Source organism: Delphinapterus leucas, chromosome 2 (assembly GCF_059928025.1).
Source record: "Delphinapterus leucas isolate spDelLeu-1000000601 "Yukka" chromosome 2, BTC_Dleu_Yukka2, whole genome shotgun sequence".
In the NCBI taxonomy this organism is placed as follows: domain Eukaryota; kingdom Metazoa; phylum Chordata; class Mammalia; order Artiodactyla; family Monodontidae; genus Delphinapterus; species Delphinapterus leucas.
Window position 1 is genome coordinate 88,206,838 of NC_143130.1, and position 17,326 is coordinate 88,224,163.

Sequence of the window (17,326 nt, forward strand, 5' to 3'; positions counted from 1 at the left end):
AGGTTAAACTTGGAGTTAGAGGCATCAAACTACTGTCAGGTGGAAGACACGGGCAGGTGGGTGTGATGAAAGAAGCAGCCAAAGCGGAGCCTTGTGCACAGTTCCAGAGCATAGCTGACTGTGGAGCTAAAGCACCTTCAGAATGTGTATTCTGCTGAGGCTGTAGAATCACCAGTCAGGGTATGCTCCCGGAAATACTGTTCCTGAGCATCAGCTAGATTCAAATCAGGCTACAAGGCTAGTGAAATTGGGCTGCCCTTGGAGTTTAAGATTTGCTCTTCAAAAAATTCTTTTCTAACAATAAAAGAAGAGACTAAGGAACGTAACCTGAAGGGACTGGAGGAGAGATCCAATTCCTTTATCTTACCTCTAGATCAGCTTGCATGACCAGAAGCTAGTTTGCAGCTTACCCTCTGCCCAGGAAAAACTGCCTGCAGGACCCTATATCACATTATCATTTACTGTCAGTTTATGGCACCATGGATATATGTTTTACCAGGGTTAGGGTGTCCTCGTTCCTCAGGTTCACTTAAAGAGGGAAATAACTGAATTATCAGAAATCACACATATTATATGCTCTTAAGAAGATCTTATTCTGTTTATTTTCTGAATCCAAAACTAAGTGGTTTTGGGTAGCATTCTGTTAGAAAAATCAGGTCATTCTATTAAAAATATTTTGATAACCAGTAGTTGATTTGGGGTGAATTTGTTCCTTTATTCAGTACCACCGAAGAAGATCATATGAAAAAAGATCTATTCCGAGATTCTGCAGGAAGATGATTGCCAACGAGTCCTCCATCATCACCCGGCTGTTTGAAGGGCAGCTCAATTATAGCATCATATGTTTAAAGTGTGAGAACTGTACCTACAAGAATGAAGTCTTCACCGTCCTCTCCCTCCCCATTCCATCCAAATACGAGTGCTCTCTTCAGGTAGGGATTCTTACTCCATGAGACTTCTTTTGTCTTTCTCTACCCCAGCCCTGGGTTTTCCCAAGGCTGTTTCCTACATTTTCTAGTATGAGGGGAGCTACTTTATAACTTAAAAAAATTGGAAACCCGTGATGAGAACATTTTGTAGAAAAGTGACATACAGCCAAAAGTTACTATGAATTCAGATATATCTCTAAATGTGCTCAATGAAAGAGCCTCACTGTAAAACTGGAAAGATGGGTGGGCTTTATACAGTCTATTGAGATGGCTTGGTGCATATAGGGAATTTATACTTATAAAAATTTTATGGCCCTTTCTCATCCCAGAGGTCTGTAGGTACATATTAGGAAATGACTTTGACTCTTATTCTTGAGCTCTTATGTTTTGGACAAAAGCTGAGGAATCTGGGGGGAAGATAGAACGGAATAGTGCCTTAGTTTACCTCTCGAGTTTTCTTTACCATAATACCAAAAGTTAATCTGTAAACAGAGGAGTGGTGGAAGTCGGGGGCAGGGGTGGGTGGTAGGTGGCAGTAAAAGCCAGGGAACTGTGAGGAGGGAGGGAGCAATAAGTTTCCTTGCAGGAAAACACACATTTATATTTTTCTTCTTAAATTGCTAAAAGTCTTGAAATACCAGAGTTAGAGAAAATAATCCTACTACTTATTCAGAACTGGGCTTTGTTCTCAGATCAAACTGCTAAACACTACTGAAGATGAATTCCAAAGCCTCTAAGTGAGGTGCTGGCAAATCTGTGCTCGTCTTCCTCTTTAGGTTAATGGTTTGCAGAGCGGGGAGCCTGGCTGGTTGAGGATGTCTCCTGTGGGCATGAGATCTAATTCTCTCTGTTCTGCTGTCTTTATTATGGGCCACCCCCAAATACAGGGATACGGTCATTTTTCAGTCCCCAGATCATTTTTCTGATGAGATGAATAACTTAAAGCAGCTGCCTGACTTGGTTAGTGGAAATTGCATAGTTGGTATTATTCCGAAACAAACCAGAAATGTTAAAATGCTGATTCAGAGATTAGAAATGAGATGGACATTTGGATCTATTTCAATAACTCAGTGAGAAGGCAGCACCTCCTTTGCCAGGTGGACTATATCCAAGCTGCAGCTTGCAGCGCTGGCATCTCTTGGACCTGGAGAAAAGCACAGAGAATTACATTTCCGCAGCTCTTTCAGAGTTCTAATATAGACAGGACCCCAGGTTGAAGTGGATTCAGTTTGGTCACCAAATGCTTCTTCCCTCAACAGGACTGTCTCCAGTGTTTTTTTCAACAAGACACACTGACCTGGAGCAACCAAATTTACTGTTCCTTTTGCGAAACCAAGCAAGAAACAGCTGTGAAGGCCAATATTTCTAAAGCACCAAAAATAATTGTCTTTCACTTAAAAAGGTATGGATTTTGACATTTTGTGAGAAGATTTTTTGAACAGCTTTATCATGATATAATTCACATACCATGCGATTCACCTATTTAAGTGTACAATTCAATGGTGTTGAGTATATTACATTCATTTTTTAAAATCTGTGGTAAAATATATATAACAAAATTTGCCACTTTAAGTATATAATTTCGCTGGCATTAATTACATTCACAATATTGTGCATCGATTTTCCAAAACTTTTTCATCACCCTCAACAGAAACTCTGGAACCATTAAGCAGTAACTCCCCATTCCTCTTCCCTCCCAGCCCCTGGTAACCTCCAGTCTACTTTCTGTGTCTATAAATTTGCCTGTTCTGATGCTTCATATAAGTGTAGTCACACACCATTTGTCTTTTTTGCTGGCCTATTTCACTTAGCATGTTTCCAAGGTTCATCCTTGTTGTGACGTGTACCAGAAGTTCATTCCTGTTTATAGTTGAATAATACTCTATCGTATGTATGTACATCATATTTTGTTTGTCTATTCAACTGTCGATGGACATTTGGCACTCACTTTGAGTGCTCTTAAAAAATAAATTTCCTATAAAGATGTTATAAAATAAATAAATAAATTCCCTAGCTCCACCATTGGGGATTCTGTTCGCACAGGTCTGAGGTGGAATCTAAGAATCACTATTTAAAATTTTAACACCCCCCCACACCGCGCTCAGTTACTATTTTTATTTTTTTGTTTTTGTTTTTGTTTTTGCGGTCCACGGGCCTCTCACTGTTGCGGCCTCTCCCGTTGCGGAGCACAGGCTCCAGACGCGCAGGCTCAGCGGCCATGGCTCACGGGCCCAGCCACTCCGCGGCATGTGGGATCTTCCCGGACCGGGGCACGAACCCGTGTCCCCCGCATCGGCAGGCGGACTCTCAACCACTGCGCCACCAGGGAAGCCCTATTTTTTAATTTATTTTTGGCTGCATTGGGTCTTAGTTGCTGTGCGGGCTTTCTCTAGTTGTGGAACATGGGTTGCGGTGTGCAGGCTTATTGCGGTGGCTTCTCTTGCTGCCGAGCACGGGCTCTAGGGCACACGGGCTTCGGTAGTTGTGGCTCGCGGGCTCTAGAGCACAGGCTCAGTAGTTGTGGAACGTGGGCTTACTTGCTCTGCGGCATGTGGGATATTCCCGGGCCAGGGCTCGAACCTGTGTCCCCTGCATTGACGGGCAGATTCTTAACCACTGCGCCACCAGGGAAGTCCCAATTTTTATTTTTAAAAGTTACAAATCTACAGAAAATTTGAAAAGGTATATAATGAATACCCATATACCCTAGAATCTTCATTAGTTGGGGCCACTTTGCCACATTTCCTTTTGCTCTTCCTGTCTGTCTGTTTCTCCCTCCAGCCCTCCCTTCCATTTTATTAGCTGAACCGTCTAAAGTAAGATGCAAACACCATGGCATTTCATGCTTAAATACTTCAGCAGGTATCACCTGAGAATAGGACATTCTCCTACATAATCACACCATTATCATATAGCCCAAGAAATTTAACAATAATTTTATATCACCCAAGATACAGTCCATATCTAAATTCCCCCATCCCCAAAATATCTTTCATAACTTTTCTTCCAATCTAGCAGCCAGTCAAGGGTCATGCATTGCATTTGGCTGTCTCTTTAGTCTCTTTTAATCTAGAAGACGCCTTCCCTCTTTTTTCATATTTGAACAATTTTTTCTCATTTTGAGTTTGTTTAGATTATGTCACCCATCCTGGATTTGTCTAATTGTTTCCCCATAGTTAGATTTAGGCTAAACTTTTTTTTTTTTTTTAGCAAGAATTTGCCATAGCTGATGTTATGGACTTGTCATTACATTACATCAGGAGGCAGATAATAAAAGTTTGTCCCACTACTGGTAATGTTAATTTGATCACTTAGTTAAGGTAGTGACTATACGATCTCACCATTTAAAGGTATAGTACTTTTCCCCTCTGTAACTAGTATCACTCTGGACTCGTGGATATTTTTAAACTTAATTGGTTTAATATCCATTACTATTATCATTCTTCTCCATGCTCAAATTGTTCAAAGTTGGCCAGTGGGATCCCCTTCAAGCCAGCTCCTGTGACCCCATTAGTTAATTTAAGTTTACTTACATATATAAAATGTATCCTTCTTTTATATAGTTCTATGAATTTTGACAAATGTAATGTAACCATCACTGCCAACAGAGATTCTTTCCATCACCCCAGAAAGTTTTCTCATGTTCCTTTATAATCAATTCCTTCTCCCACCCTCAGCCCCTAGAAACTTCTGATCTGATTTCCATGTTTATTGCCTTTTCCAGAATGTCGTATGTTATACCATATATGGCCTTTTGAGTTTGGCTTCTTTCACTTAGCACAATGAGATTAACCCATGTTGTGGAATGTAGTCATGGTTCCTTCCTTTTGATTGCTGTGTAGTATACCCTTTTATGAATGTATCAAAATTGTTGATCCATTCACTAGTTGATGAACATTTGAGTTGTTTCCAGTTTGGGGCAGATATGAATACAGCTGATATAAATTTTGCATATAGGTTTCTGTGTGGATATAAGTCTTTGTTTCTTCTGAGATGATACCTAGGCATGGGATTGCTGGGTCATATGATATGATATTCCCTTAGTTTTTGCAAACAAGATTTCTTGCTTTCTGGCACAAGAATATCTCAGCCTCACCCAGTAATTTCCCTTCCCCTGACCTAAACCAGCTGTTTTTCCAAAATGAACATAATTTATTCTTTAAAAAGCTCTGGGGTGATTCTGATACGAACTCAGATTTGGGAATTGCTGATCTGTATAACACATAGAGAATGTGACAAGATTTTCACAAAATTTTATCTTATTAAAGATATATTAAAACCTCCAACTTGGAAAACAGGACACTGCGAAGACAGTGTGTGCTGAAATCAACATAAGGAAAAGCTGAGTCAGCTTGGTTAGAGTGAACAGCATCAGACGGAGGGAAGACTTCTGGAAGTTATCAATGTGATTTCTACTCCCCCCGATGCTGAGCTTGGCTTTATCCCTTTCTTTTTCTCCCGCTGGATTGACTCTACCCTGTCTCACTCCCTGACTCAGGCTCTTGGCCCACTTCAGCCTCAGTTTTGGCTGTGGAGATTCAAATATATGTAGATAAGAAAAAAATAATTTATGTATAAGTCTACACCAAATAATCTTTCCAAGAAATTACTTTTAACTATACTTAGCACTTGTGAAGGTATGTGGACTTCATTCATGAGTGGTTCACAAACTTACTTTCTATTTTACACATTTATTATATCTCTGCAGGTTTGACATTCTGGGTACAATGAAAAGGAAACTGAGGACAGATATTCATTACCCGCTCACTAACTTGGACCTTACTCCTTACATTTGTCCAATTTTTCGGAAACATCCTAAATATAACCTCTGTGCAGTGGTGGTGAGTAAAATACTGAAACTATTTAAAGTAACACAGGTTTAAAGAAAACTGTAGAATTATCTGTTTGAATGACTACTACTTCTATCTCTCCCTGACTTCTCCTATACTGCCCTTTTTAAAGCAAAATATAGAGCCTGGAAACTCCCTGCTTTGACCTTGAACAGTAGAGCAGTGAAAGAATACATCAAAGAATACAATGTCCTCTATGCTGCCTCCTCACTGTCCCTCTACTCTATAATACTACAGAGTATTTATTTATTAGTATTTATACTAATAAATAATACTATAACAATAGTAGAGACAGGCTATTTCAGATCTAGGGACATTTGTGAGCTGTGCTCTGGGGGCAGCAGAAGTCGGTTCCAGTAGCTTTATGTTGAATAATCATGAGCCCCTCTATGGTGAAAGCCCCAAACACTAGGTACACGGTAGTCATAGACTCACTACCTGTGTGTGTCAGTCCTAAGGAAACTCTGGGGGTTCCCTTTGGCTGTAAATCAACTGTCATCATTGAGGATTCCCTGAAGGAAAGAAAGCATGGAGTATAATTCAGACCAAATCATCTAGAACTTCCCACAACATCAACCACCCCAAGCAACAGGACATTTTCTGGGTTTCTATTCTGGATCACAGTGTTAAAGATCTGCTTCAGAACATTCAGATTTCAGTTGAACCTGGAGGTCCAGTTGTGTCCAATGTCAGATGGGCAGGGCTCCCACTGGAGCCCAGTATGATTCATCAGAGCCCTCCAGTGTACTGAAGTCTAGTTTCCCTTTTGGGCTTATCACTGAATTAATATAAAATGTTGATCCCACTGGTCTTTCTCTTTAACATCTCTCAGAACCATACTTCAAACTTAAAAAAAAAATCCTTCTTTACTTTTTCCTTTTTACTTCAAACCTTCACGTTCTCCTTTCTAATTTATCCTGCCCTTAAATATGATTTTCCTTCTCTCACTCGCCAATTTGGAAATCTAGAGTGACATCCTCTTCCCTATCATAATAAACTCTAATGTGAATTCCAAAATGATATGCCCCCCCATATTTTACTGTTTTAACATCTCATTATAAGTGTTTCTGCTTCAAAAAAAAATCCAAAAGCAGAATTTATAAAAAATTACGTGGTAATTATCTACAGTTACATAAAAAGAGTCACCCAAGCTTCCTATAAATTCTTAATCCTTTTAGTGTTTAAATTATTTGTTAATTGAAGGGTAAAAATTGGTTTTGAAAGAGAAATATATCTAGAATTTGCTGCAAATTGATGATTGATCAGAAACAAGAACTAAGCATCTTAGAAACTACGATGTATGGTCATAGGGAAAGGCCAGCCATAGCTCAGTTACTCAAGGTGTCATCCCCAGGAGACACCTGTTAGAAATAAGGAATCTCAGGCTCCACCCCACATTTACTGACTAGAAACTTGCATTTTATCAAGATCCCCATGTGATTTGAATGCATATGGAAGTTTGAGAAGTACTCAGTTAGACCAGAAGAGAAGGATTACCTCCACACCACCCTTAACAGAGATTTATCCAGCTTTTGAATAAGCCCTTAAAGAGCTTCCTGCTTTATAAGGAAGGCTCTTTATCTGCCAGATTTGTTTGATTTATTTTACAAACATATAGTGCTTGCTATGTACCAAGCACTCTTCCAAGCACTTTATGAATAATCAATCATTTAATCCTTATGTAGCCCTGTGAAGTGTAGGCACTATTATTATCCCCATCTTACAGAATGGGAAACAGGAACAGAGGTTAAATAATCTGCTCCAATCTACTGCCTACAAAGGGCAGAGCCAGGACCTGAAGCCAGGCAGGCTGGCTCCAAACAGTCCTGCTCGCACTGCCATGTTATGCTGCCTCTGACTGTTAACTTGTCTCTCTGTATGGGGCACAAATCTACCTTTGTCCTTGTAACTCCTTCCATTTGTCCTAATTCTGTCCTCTGAGGTAGTAATAGTAATATGTGCATGGCTTTTTGGTTAACAAATGCTTGTACATATGTGTTAGTTAAACAGAACACATTCTTCTTTCTTATACATGATGACCGTTCAAATATTTGAAAATAGTGATCATACACCAACAATGTTTACCTCCTTCAACCCGTTTCAGATGATTGGTTTCTAGAAAAACTTTTTAAAATTATGAAATATTTCAGGCACAGAAAACAGAATACAGTAAGTGTGCACACAGATGTTAAGAATAGAGTATTGTAGAAAAAATCAAGCCCCTGTGTATCTTTAACAACCCCACTCCCCGCCTTCTCTGTCCTGAATTTGGAGGGAATTATACCCATGCATTCTTTCGTATGTGTCTATACTATACTTTCATACTTTTATCACACATGTGTGATATAGTGTGTTTTGCATGTTTTATAAATCTAGTATCATTAACTGTACATATCCATCTGTAACTTTTTTCCTCAGCATTATTTTTATGATATTAATCCATACTGATATATTAGCTTTAGTGCATACATTTACCTGCATTTACTAATTCGTTGTGTCTATTTATTTATCATTTCTCCTGTTGCTGGACAGTTAGGTTGTTTCCAGCATTCTGCTCCTACAACTTTGTATAATGCATTGTCATGTGCTAACACATGAAACTTTATATATACGTGTGTGTGTGTGTTCTCCCAGATCACATTTTCAAGATAACTGACCTGAATATCTCCTTTAATCTATTAACATAAAACACGTAATTTCTTTTTTCTTTGCTAAAAATGTTTTCACATTTTTTATATCTATTTTCACAGTCGAGAAACTAACATGTAACTTTCTCATACTGTTCTTTTCTGTTTCTGTCTTGAGGCTCAGCCTGTTTCTAGCCTCATAAAATAAGCTGGCCATTCTTTTCTATTCTTTGGCACAGTCTGCAGAAGATAAAAATAACTTGTTTTTTGAAAGGCTGGTAGAATTAAACAAAAAAACTATCTGGTCCTGAAATTTTTATTCTTGGTGGGTAGATTTTAAAATATTTGCTCAATTTGCTTTAGCCAGGATGAGACTATTTCAGGAGTTTCTGTTTCTTCATTTTTGAAAAAATAAACTTTTTATTGAGATAAAACATACATATAGAAGAATGCAAGCCATGAATGTAAAACTCAATAAATTTTCGTAAAGGTAACCTGCCCATGTAACCAGAAAACAGTTCAAGTAGAATATTACCAGCACCCTAACTGCCCTTGTGCCCCCTTCTAGTCCAGGAGACCACTGGCTGCTGACAGAATAGGTTTTGCCAGCTCTTGTGCTTTATAGAAATGGAATCATACTGTGTGTACTCTTTTGTGCCTGGCTTCTTTTACTCAAAATTATGCAACATTCATTCATATTGTTGCATGTATTGTAGTTTGTTCCTTCTCATTGCTGTATAGTATTACACTGTGTGAAAATACCACAAATTGCTCTACCCAAAGATCATGAAGACACTTACCTATTCTATCTTATAAAAGCTTTGTTTTACTTTAGCATGGTTTAAAAAATTATATTGAAAACTTCCAACTTTTTACATTTTCAAATTTATTGGCAGAAAATTGCTCACATTATACTCTTGACATTTTAATATCTCTATTGAATTCTCAGTTCTCCCTTTGTTTATTGTTAATATTATCTGTGTCTAATCTGTTTTTTCTTGGTCGGTCTTGCCAAAGTTTATCTATTTTGTTATCTGAAAGAACCAGCTTGTGGTTTTGTTGATTCTTTATTCCGTTGTGTTCTATTTCATTAATTTCTGGTCTTTATTTCCCTTCTTATACTTTCTTTGAGTTTCCATCAACATGTTATTTAGAGGTGCATTTGAAAAATTCCAAACATAATTTTATTTAGTTGTCTTTTTGTTACTAATTTCTAACTTAACTGCATTCTTATCAGAAAATATGGTCCAAATGTTATCTATTCTTGGCACGTGTTGATACTCACTTTGTGTCATAGTTTTGTGTGTGCTTGAAAAGAATTTTTAAATTAGGTTCAGGGTTCCATATGTCTATTAAATATAATGCATTAATTGTGTTGTTTGAATATATACTCTTAATAAGTTTTAGTTTGCTTTAACAAGATTAATAACTGAAAGATATATGATAAAAAAAGTCTGTGATTTTGCCAAAATTTTCCAGTAATTGTCATAATTTGAAGCTATGTGTGCAATTTTATATCTTTGTAGTGAATTGTTCCTTTTATCATGGTAGGGGAATCTTTTATACTTAGCCATACCTTTTCACTTAAAGTCTGTCTAGTTTGATATTGAAAAAGCTATTCCAGCTTTCTTTTGGATGATATTATTTGTTCTTTTTCTGTCCTTTTCTTTCTTTTCTTTTGTTTTCTTCCAGTTTTATTGAGATATAATTGACATACAGCACTGTATAAGATGTACAGCACAATTATTTAATCATGAAATTATCACAGTAAGTTTAATGAACATCTATCATCTCATTTAAATACAAAATTAAAGGAATAGAAGAAAAGTTTTCCTTGTGATGAGAACTCCTAGGATTTATTCATAACAACTTTCATATATGACATACAACAGTGTTAATTATATTTATGTTGTACATTTCATCCCTGGTACTTATTTATCTTATAACTGGAAGTTTGTACCTTTTGACCACCTTTCTCCAATTCCTCCTTCACCCACACCCCCGCCTCTGGTAACTACAAATCTGGTTTCTTTTTCTATGAGTTTGTTTGTTTGTTTTTCAAGTATAATTGACTTAAAACAATATGTTAGTTCTTGTCACACAACAGAGTGATTTGATAGTTCTATACATTTCAAAATGATTGCAGTAAGTCTAGTTATGCTATATCACTACACAAAGATATTATATAGTTATTGACTATATTCCCCACACTGTATATTTCATCCTTGTGACTCATTTGTTTGCAACTGAAAGTTTGTACCTCTTAATTTCCCTCATGTCTATTTTTCCTTCGCCTATGCCTCTCTCTTCTGGCAACTACTTGTTTGCTCTCTGTAGCTATAACTCTGTTTCTGTTTTGTTTGTTCATTTGTTTTATTTTTCATATTCCACATATAAGTGAAATTGTGTAGTATTTGTCTTTCGCGGGCTGACTTATTTCACTTAGCATACTACCCGCTAGGTCCAACCATGTTGTCACAAATGGCAAGATTTCATTCTTTTTTTTTTTTATGGCTGACTAGTATTCGATTGTGTATATATGCCACACATCTTCTTTATCCATTAATCTATTGATGGGCACTTGGGTTGCTTCCATATCTTGGCTATTATAAATAATGCTGCAATGAACATAAGGGTGTATGTATTTTTTCAAATTAGTGTTTTGGTTTTCTTTGGATATATGCCCAGGAGTGGAACTGCTGGATCATATGGTAGTTCTATTTTTAATTTTTTGAGGAATTTTCATACTGTTTTCCATAGTGGCTGCACCAACTTACATTTCCACCAACAGTGTACTAGGGTTCCCTTTTCTTCACATTCTCACCAACACTTTATCTTTTTTAATAATAGCCATTCTAACAGGTGTGAAGTGATGTCTCATTGTGGTTTTGATGTCCATTTCTCTGATGACTAGTGATATTGAGCATTTTTTCATGTACCTGTTGGCCATCTGTGTGTCTTCCTTGGAAAAAATTCTATTCAGCTCCTCTGCCCATTTTTTATTTTATTTTATTTTTATTTATTTATTTTTTGCCGTATGCGGGCCTCTCACTGTTGTGGCCTCTCCCGTTGTGGAGCACAGGCTCCAACGCGCAGGCTCAGCGGCCATGGCTCACAGGCCCAGCCACTCCGCAGCATGTGGGATCTTCCCGGACCGGGACACGAACCCGTGTCCCCTGCATCGGCAGGCGGACTCTCAACCACTGCGCCACCAGGGAAGCCCCTGCCCATTTTTTAATAGGGTTTTTGTTTTTTGGATGTTGAGTTGTATGTATTGTTGTTGAGTTGTATGTATTATTTTGAGTTGTATGTATTATTTTGGATATTAACCCCTTATCTGATATATCATTTGCAAGATATTTGCAAATATCTTCTCTCATTTAGTAGGCAACCTTTTTGTTTTGCTGATAGTTTGCTTCACTGTCCAAAAGCTTTTTAGTTTGATGTAGTCCCATTTGTTTATTTTTGCTTTTGTTTCCCTTGCCTGAGGAGATTATATGCAAAAAAAGTATTACTAAGACCAATGTCAAAGAGCATACTGCCTATGTTTTCTTCTAGAAGTTTTCTGGTTTCAGGTCTTACATTTAAATCTTTAATCCATTTGAATTCATTCTTGTGCATGTTGTGAGAGAGTAATCTAGTCTGATTTTTTTGCATGTAGCTGTCCACTTTTCCAACACCATTTCTCTAAGAGGCTGTCTTTTCCCCATTGTGTATTCTTGTCTCCTTGTCATAGATTAATTGACCATGTAAATGTGGGTTCATTTCTGGGCTCTCTGTTCTGTTCCACTGATCCATGTGTCTGTTTTTGTGTTAATTTCTCTTTCTGATAGTTTGTTGTTAGTGTACAGAAATGCAGTAGGTTCTGTATATTAATTTTGTATCCTGCAACTTTACCGAATTCATTGATGAGTTCTAGTAGTTCTTTGATGGGATCTTAGGATTTTCTTTTTTTAATGCTATTTATTTATTAAAAAATTTTTATTGGAGTAAGTTGATTGTTGGGTTAGTTTCTGCTGTACAGCAAAGTGAATCAGTTATACATATACATATATAGACCCTTTTTTAAAGCTTCTTTGCCCATATAGGTCATTATAGAGTATTGAGTAGAGTTCCCTGTGCTATACATACAGTAGGTCCTTATTAGTTATCTATTTTATATATAGTAGTGTGTATATGTCAATCCCAAACTCCCAATTTATGCCCCTCTCCTTACCCCCTGGTAACCATAAGTTTGTTTTCTACATCTGTAATTCTATTTTTTTTGTAGATAAGTTCATTTGTACCCTTTTTTTAGTTTCCACATATAAGCGATATCATATGATATTTGTCTTTCTGTCTGACTTACTTCACTTATTATGACAACCTCTAGGTCCATCCATGCTGCTGCAAATGGCATTATTTCATTCTTTTTTATGACTGAGTAATATTCCATTGTATATATGTACCACATCTTTATCCATTCCTCTGTTGATGGACATTTAATTTGCTTCCACGTCCTGCTTATTGTAAATAGTGCTGCAATGAGCAATGGGGTGCATGTATCTTTTCAAATTATGGCTTTCTCCAGATATATGCCCAGGAATGGGATTGCTGGATCATACAGTAGCTTTATTTTTAGTTTTTAAAGGAACCTCCATACTGTTCTCCATAGTGGCTGTACCAATTAACATTCCTACCAACAGTGTATGAGGGTTCTTTTTTCTCCACACCCTCTCCACCATTTATTGTTTGTAGATATTCTGATGATGGCCATCTGACCAGTGTGAGGTGATACCTCATTGTAGTTTTGATTTGCATTTCTCTAATAGTGATTTTGAGCATCTTTCTCATGTGCTTTTAGGCCATATGTATGTCTTCTTTGGAGAAATGTGTATTTAGATCTTACACCCATTTATTGTTCAGTGGTTTCTTTTTTTGATACTGAGCTGCATGAGCTGTTAGTATATTTTGGAGATTAATTCCTTGTCAGTTGCTACATTTGCAAATATTTTCTCCCATTCTGAGGGTTGTCTTTTTGTTTTGTTTATGGTTTCCTTTGCTGTTCAAAAGATTTTAATGTTATGTAGGTCCCATTTGTTTATTTTTGTTTTTATTTGTATTACTCTAGGAGGTGGATCAAAAAAGATCTTGCTGCAATTTATGTCAAAGAGTGTTCTTCTCATGTTTTCCTCTAAGAGTTTGATAGTGTCTGATCTTACATTTAGGTCTTTAATCCATTTTGAGTTTATTTTTGTGTATGGTGTTAAGGAGCGTTCTAATTTCATTCTTTTACATGTAGCTGTCCAATTTTCCCAGCACCACTTATTGAAGAGACTGTCTTTTCTCCAGTGTACTTTGTTGCCTCCTTTGTCATAGATAAGGTAACCATAGGTGCATGGGTTTATCTCTGGACTTTCTATCCTGTTCCATTGATCCATATTTCTGTTTTTGTGTCAGTACCAACTGTTTTGATGAATGTAGCTTTGTGGTATAGTCTGAAGTCAGGGAGCCTGATTCTTCCAGCTCCGTTTTTCTTTCTCAAGATTGCTTTGGCTATTCATGGTCTTTTGTATTTCCATACAAATTGTAAAATTATTGTTCTAATTATGTGAAAAATACCATTGGTAATTTGATAGGGATTGCATGGAATCTGTAGATTGCTTTGGCTAGTATAGTCATTTTCACAATATTGATTCTTCCAATCCAAGAGTATGGTATATCTCTCCATCTGGTTGTGTCATCTTTTATTTCTTTCATCAGTATCTTATAGTTTTCTGAGTACAGGTCGTTTGCCTCCTTAGGTAGGTTTATTCCTTGGTATTTTATTCTTTTTGATGCAATGGTAAATGGGATTGTTTCTGGAATTTCTCTTTCTAATCTTTTGGTTTGCTATTATTTTGTTGAGGATTTTTATGTCTCTGTTCATCAGTGATATTGGCCTTTAATTTTTTTTTGTGTGATATCTGTCTGTTTTTGGTATCAGGGTGATGGTGGCCTCATAGGATGAGCTTGGGAGTGTTCCTTTTAATGTGTTAAGAGAGTTCTGTGTATTAATTTTGTATCCTGTAACTTTACCAAATTCATTTATGAGCTCTAGTAGTTTTCTGGCAGCATCTTTAAGATTTGCTATGCATAGTATCATGTCATCTGCAAATAGTGACAGTTTTACTTCTTCTTTTCCAATTTGGATTCCTTTTATTTCTTTTTCTTCTCTGCTTGCCATGGCTAGGACTTCCAAGAGTATGTTGAATAATAGTGGCGAGAGTGGACATCCTTGTCTTCTTCCTGATCTTAGAGGAAATGCTTTCAATTTTTCACCATTGAGAATGATGTTTGCTGTAGGTTTGTCATATATGGCCTTTATTATATTGAGGAAGGTTCCCTCTATGCCCACTTACTGGAGAGTTTTTTTTTTTTTATCATAAATGGGTGTTGAATTTTGTTGAGAGCTTTTTCTTCATCTGTTGAGATAATCATATGGTTTTTATTATTCAATTTATTAATATGTGTATCACATTGACTGATTTGCATAAATTGAAGAATCCTTGCATCTCTGGGATAAATCCCACTTGATCATGTTGTATGATCCTTTTAATGTGTTGTTGGATTCAGTTTGCTATTATTTTGTTGAGGATTTTTGTGTCTATGTTCATCAGTGATATTGGTCTTTAATTTTCTTTTTTGTGTGTTATCTTTGTGTGGTTTTGATACCAGGGTGATGGTGGCCTCATAGAATGAGCTTGGGAGTGTTCCTTCCTCTGCAACTTTTTGGAAGAGTTTCAAAAGGGTAGGTGTTAACTGTCCTCTAAATGTTTGATAGAATTCACCTGTGAAGCCATTTGGTCCTGGACTTTTGTTTGATGGAAGATTTTAAATCACAGTTTCAATTTCAGTATTTGTCATTGGTCTGTTCATATTTTCTGTTTCTTGCTGGTTCAGTCTTGAAAGGTTGTCCTTTCTAAGAATTTGTCCATTTCTCCTAGGCTGTCCATTGTATTGGTGTATAGTTGCTTGTAGTAGTCTCTTATGATCCTTTGTACTTCTTCTTTTTTTTTTTGGCTGTGAAAAGTTTTAGTTGTGGCACTTGGGATCTTAGTTGCTGCACGTGGGATCTTTAGTTGTGGCATGCGGGATCTTTTAGTTGTGGCATGCGGGCTCATAGCTGCACCACGAGGGCTTCTTATTTGCGGCATTCAGACATCCTAGTTGCAGCACGTGGACTCTTAGTTGTGGCATGCAGGCAGGATCTAGTTCCCAGACCAGGGATCAAACCCAGGCCCCCTGCATTGGGAGCATGGAGTCTTACCCACTGAACCACCAGGTAAGTCCCGTGATCCTTTGTATTTCTGTGGTGTCAGTTGTAACTTCTTTTTCATTTGCAATTTTATTGATTTGGGCCCTGTCTCTTTTTTTCCTTGATGACTCTCTCTAAAGATTTCTCCATCCACACTGCATTAGGAGGCAAAACTCAACTTCAAAAACTTATAGTCTTTGGATCCAGCATGTTAAGAAACATCTCATATATGGTTGTCCTCTCCTCAGCAGTGGGAGCCATTTTCAGTAATGACATGGAGCTGAAGGCGACCCTTCTCCCCTTGTTCAATTCTCCTTGTCTAAAGAGCTCTTCTTCCTCTGGGCTTTCAAGGGTGAGTGGATTTACAAATGCCCACCCTTTGTTTTCAGAATCACGGGCCACCATTACAAATGTCACATCCAAAACAGGGGAAAATTCATTGTGGTGTAACTGGAACATATGCATCCTCACTTCCATGGACGTCTTCCCAACCCAACTAACATGGCCACTGAACTTGATGTCCTGTTCTGGGCGTAATTAAGCTCTTCTTACACATATCAATCCTGTCCACCAGGGCTGTAACTATTGATAAAGGAGACATCTTAGCTGAATGATTTTTGTTGTGCATGTAGCAAATAAGTACTCCTAAGCTGTCAAGATCCTCAAGAATCCTGCCAAACCTTACAGTGTTTTGAACAGTCAAATATTTCTCTTGTAATTCAGGCTGACTGCCCAAAGGTAAGAGAACTTCAGTGTAACTGTCTTTCATTCTCCTTAGGTGGCAGTCCTTTCTGTGACTTAGCCAAAAAAACTATTAAGTAATTTTCTTTCCTCCATTGCTTTCACGTGGTCTCTCCAGTTTGTGGATGCTCCTACTATCTCCCGCAACTTATCTGGAATTTCATGAATGTGGAAGACTCTCTGTTTCTTGGGATTCTGAGATCCTTGAGTCAGTTCTCTGATGGGAGCGAGGAGCCCTTTACTCAGCGTACAAAGCTGCAGCACTGCCCGCCTCATCGCGCTTGCCTGCCGCCACGCACATAACCACAGACCTGGGCTCTGCATGCCGGTCGGTGGAGGGAAGTTGAGGCAATGGATGGCAGGAGAGGGAGAAGGATAGCAGGTACCAGACTGGACCTTGCTCTCCAGGACCGCACCCTTGCAGTGTGGCCATGGAAGGGGGCAGGGGCGGGCTAGATTTACCAGAATCTTTACCAACCTTTTTGCAAACTAATCTCTCTTATATATTACTTTTTCATTTGTATTCAATTTTATTTATTTGTGTAGGACATATTTCAGTAGACTTTTCAACAAGGGTCTCTTATCCTGAAGTCTCCCAAGTCTTTGACTGAAAAAGTCTTTAGTTTACTTTGATTCTTGAATAATTTAACTAGAGACCAAATTCTAGATGATTTTCTTTTATCATTTTGAAACTATTTTATTATTTCTGTTTATAAGGCTGCCATGGAGTTCTACCATCATGTTATTCTTTTGTAGGTAATCTTTTTTTCTTGTTGCTTTAAAAACTTTTCTCTTTGTATTTGTTGTCTTGCAGTATTATATTTATTTATCCTTAGTTCACTGTATTTCCTAAATTTGAAGATTCATGCCTTTCATTAATCATTTCTAGTCATTATCACTTTC

At 37.5% G+C, this 17,326-nt stretch overlaps 2 protein-coding genes and 1 pseudogene across 2 annotated transcripts in view; 1 reads left to right on the plus strand and 2 right to left on the minus strand.

Moving 5' to 3' along the window:
* USP50 (ubiquitin specific peptidase 50) overlaps positions 1-17,326 on the plus strand; it is a 32,508-nt gene that overhangs the window by 3,900 nt on the left and 11,282 nt on the right. Inside the window, exons 4-6 of the mRNA XM_022587126.3 lie at positions 723-932; positions 2,189-2,331; positions 5,638-5,770. Of these exons, the coding sequence (XP_022442834.2) occupies positions 723-932; positions 2,189-2,331; positions 5,638-5,770 (486 nt within the window). The remainder of the gene's footprint in view (positions 1-722; positions 933-2,188; positions 2,332-5,637; positions 5,771-17,326) is intronic.
* Positions 568-17,326, minus strand: part of USP8 (ubiquitin specific peptidase 8) — a 128,148-nt gene continuing 111,389 nt past the window's right edge. The window contains exon 21 of the mRNA XM_089907242.1: positions 568-2,073. Coding sequence (XP_089763368.1) covers positions 2,032-2,073 — 42 coding nt within the window. The 3' untranslated portion in view covers positions 568-2,031. The remainder of the gene's footprint in view (positions 2,074-17,326) is intronic.
* LOC149750198 (acyl-coenzyme A thioesterase 9, mitochondrial pseudogene) lies at positions 4,183-17,045 on the minus strand (annotated as a pseudogene).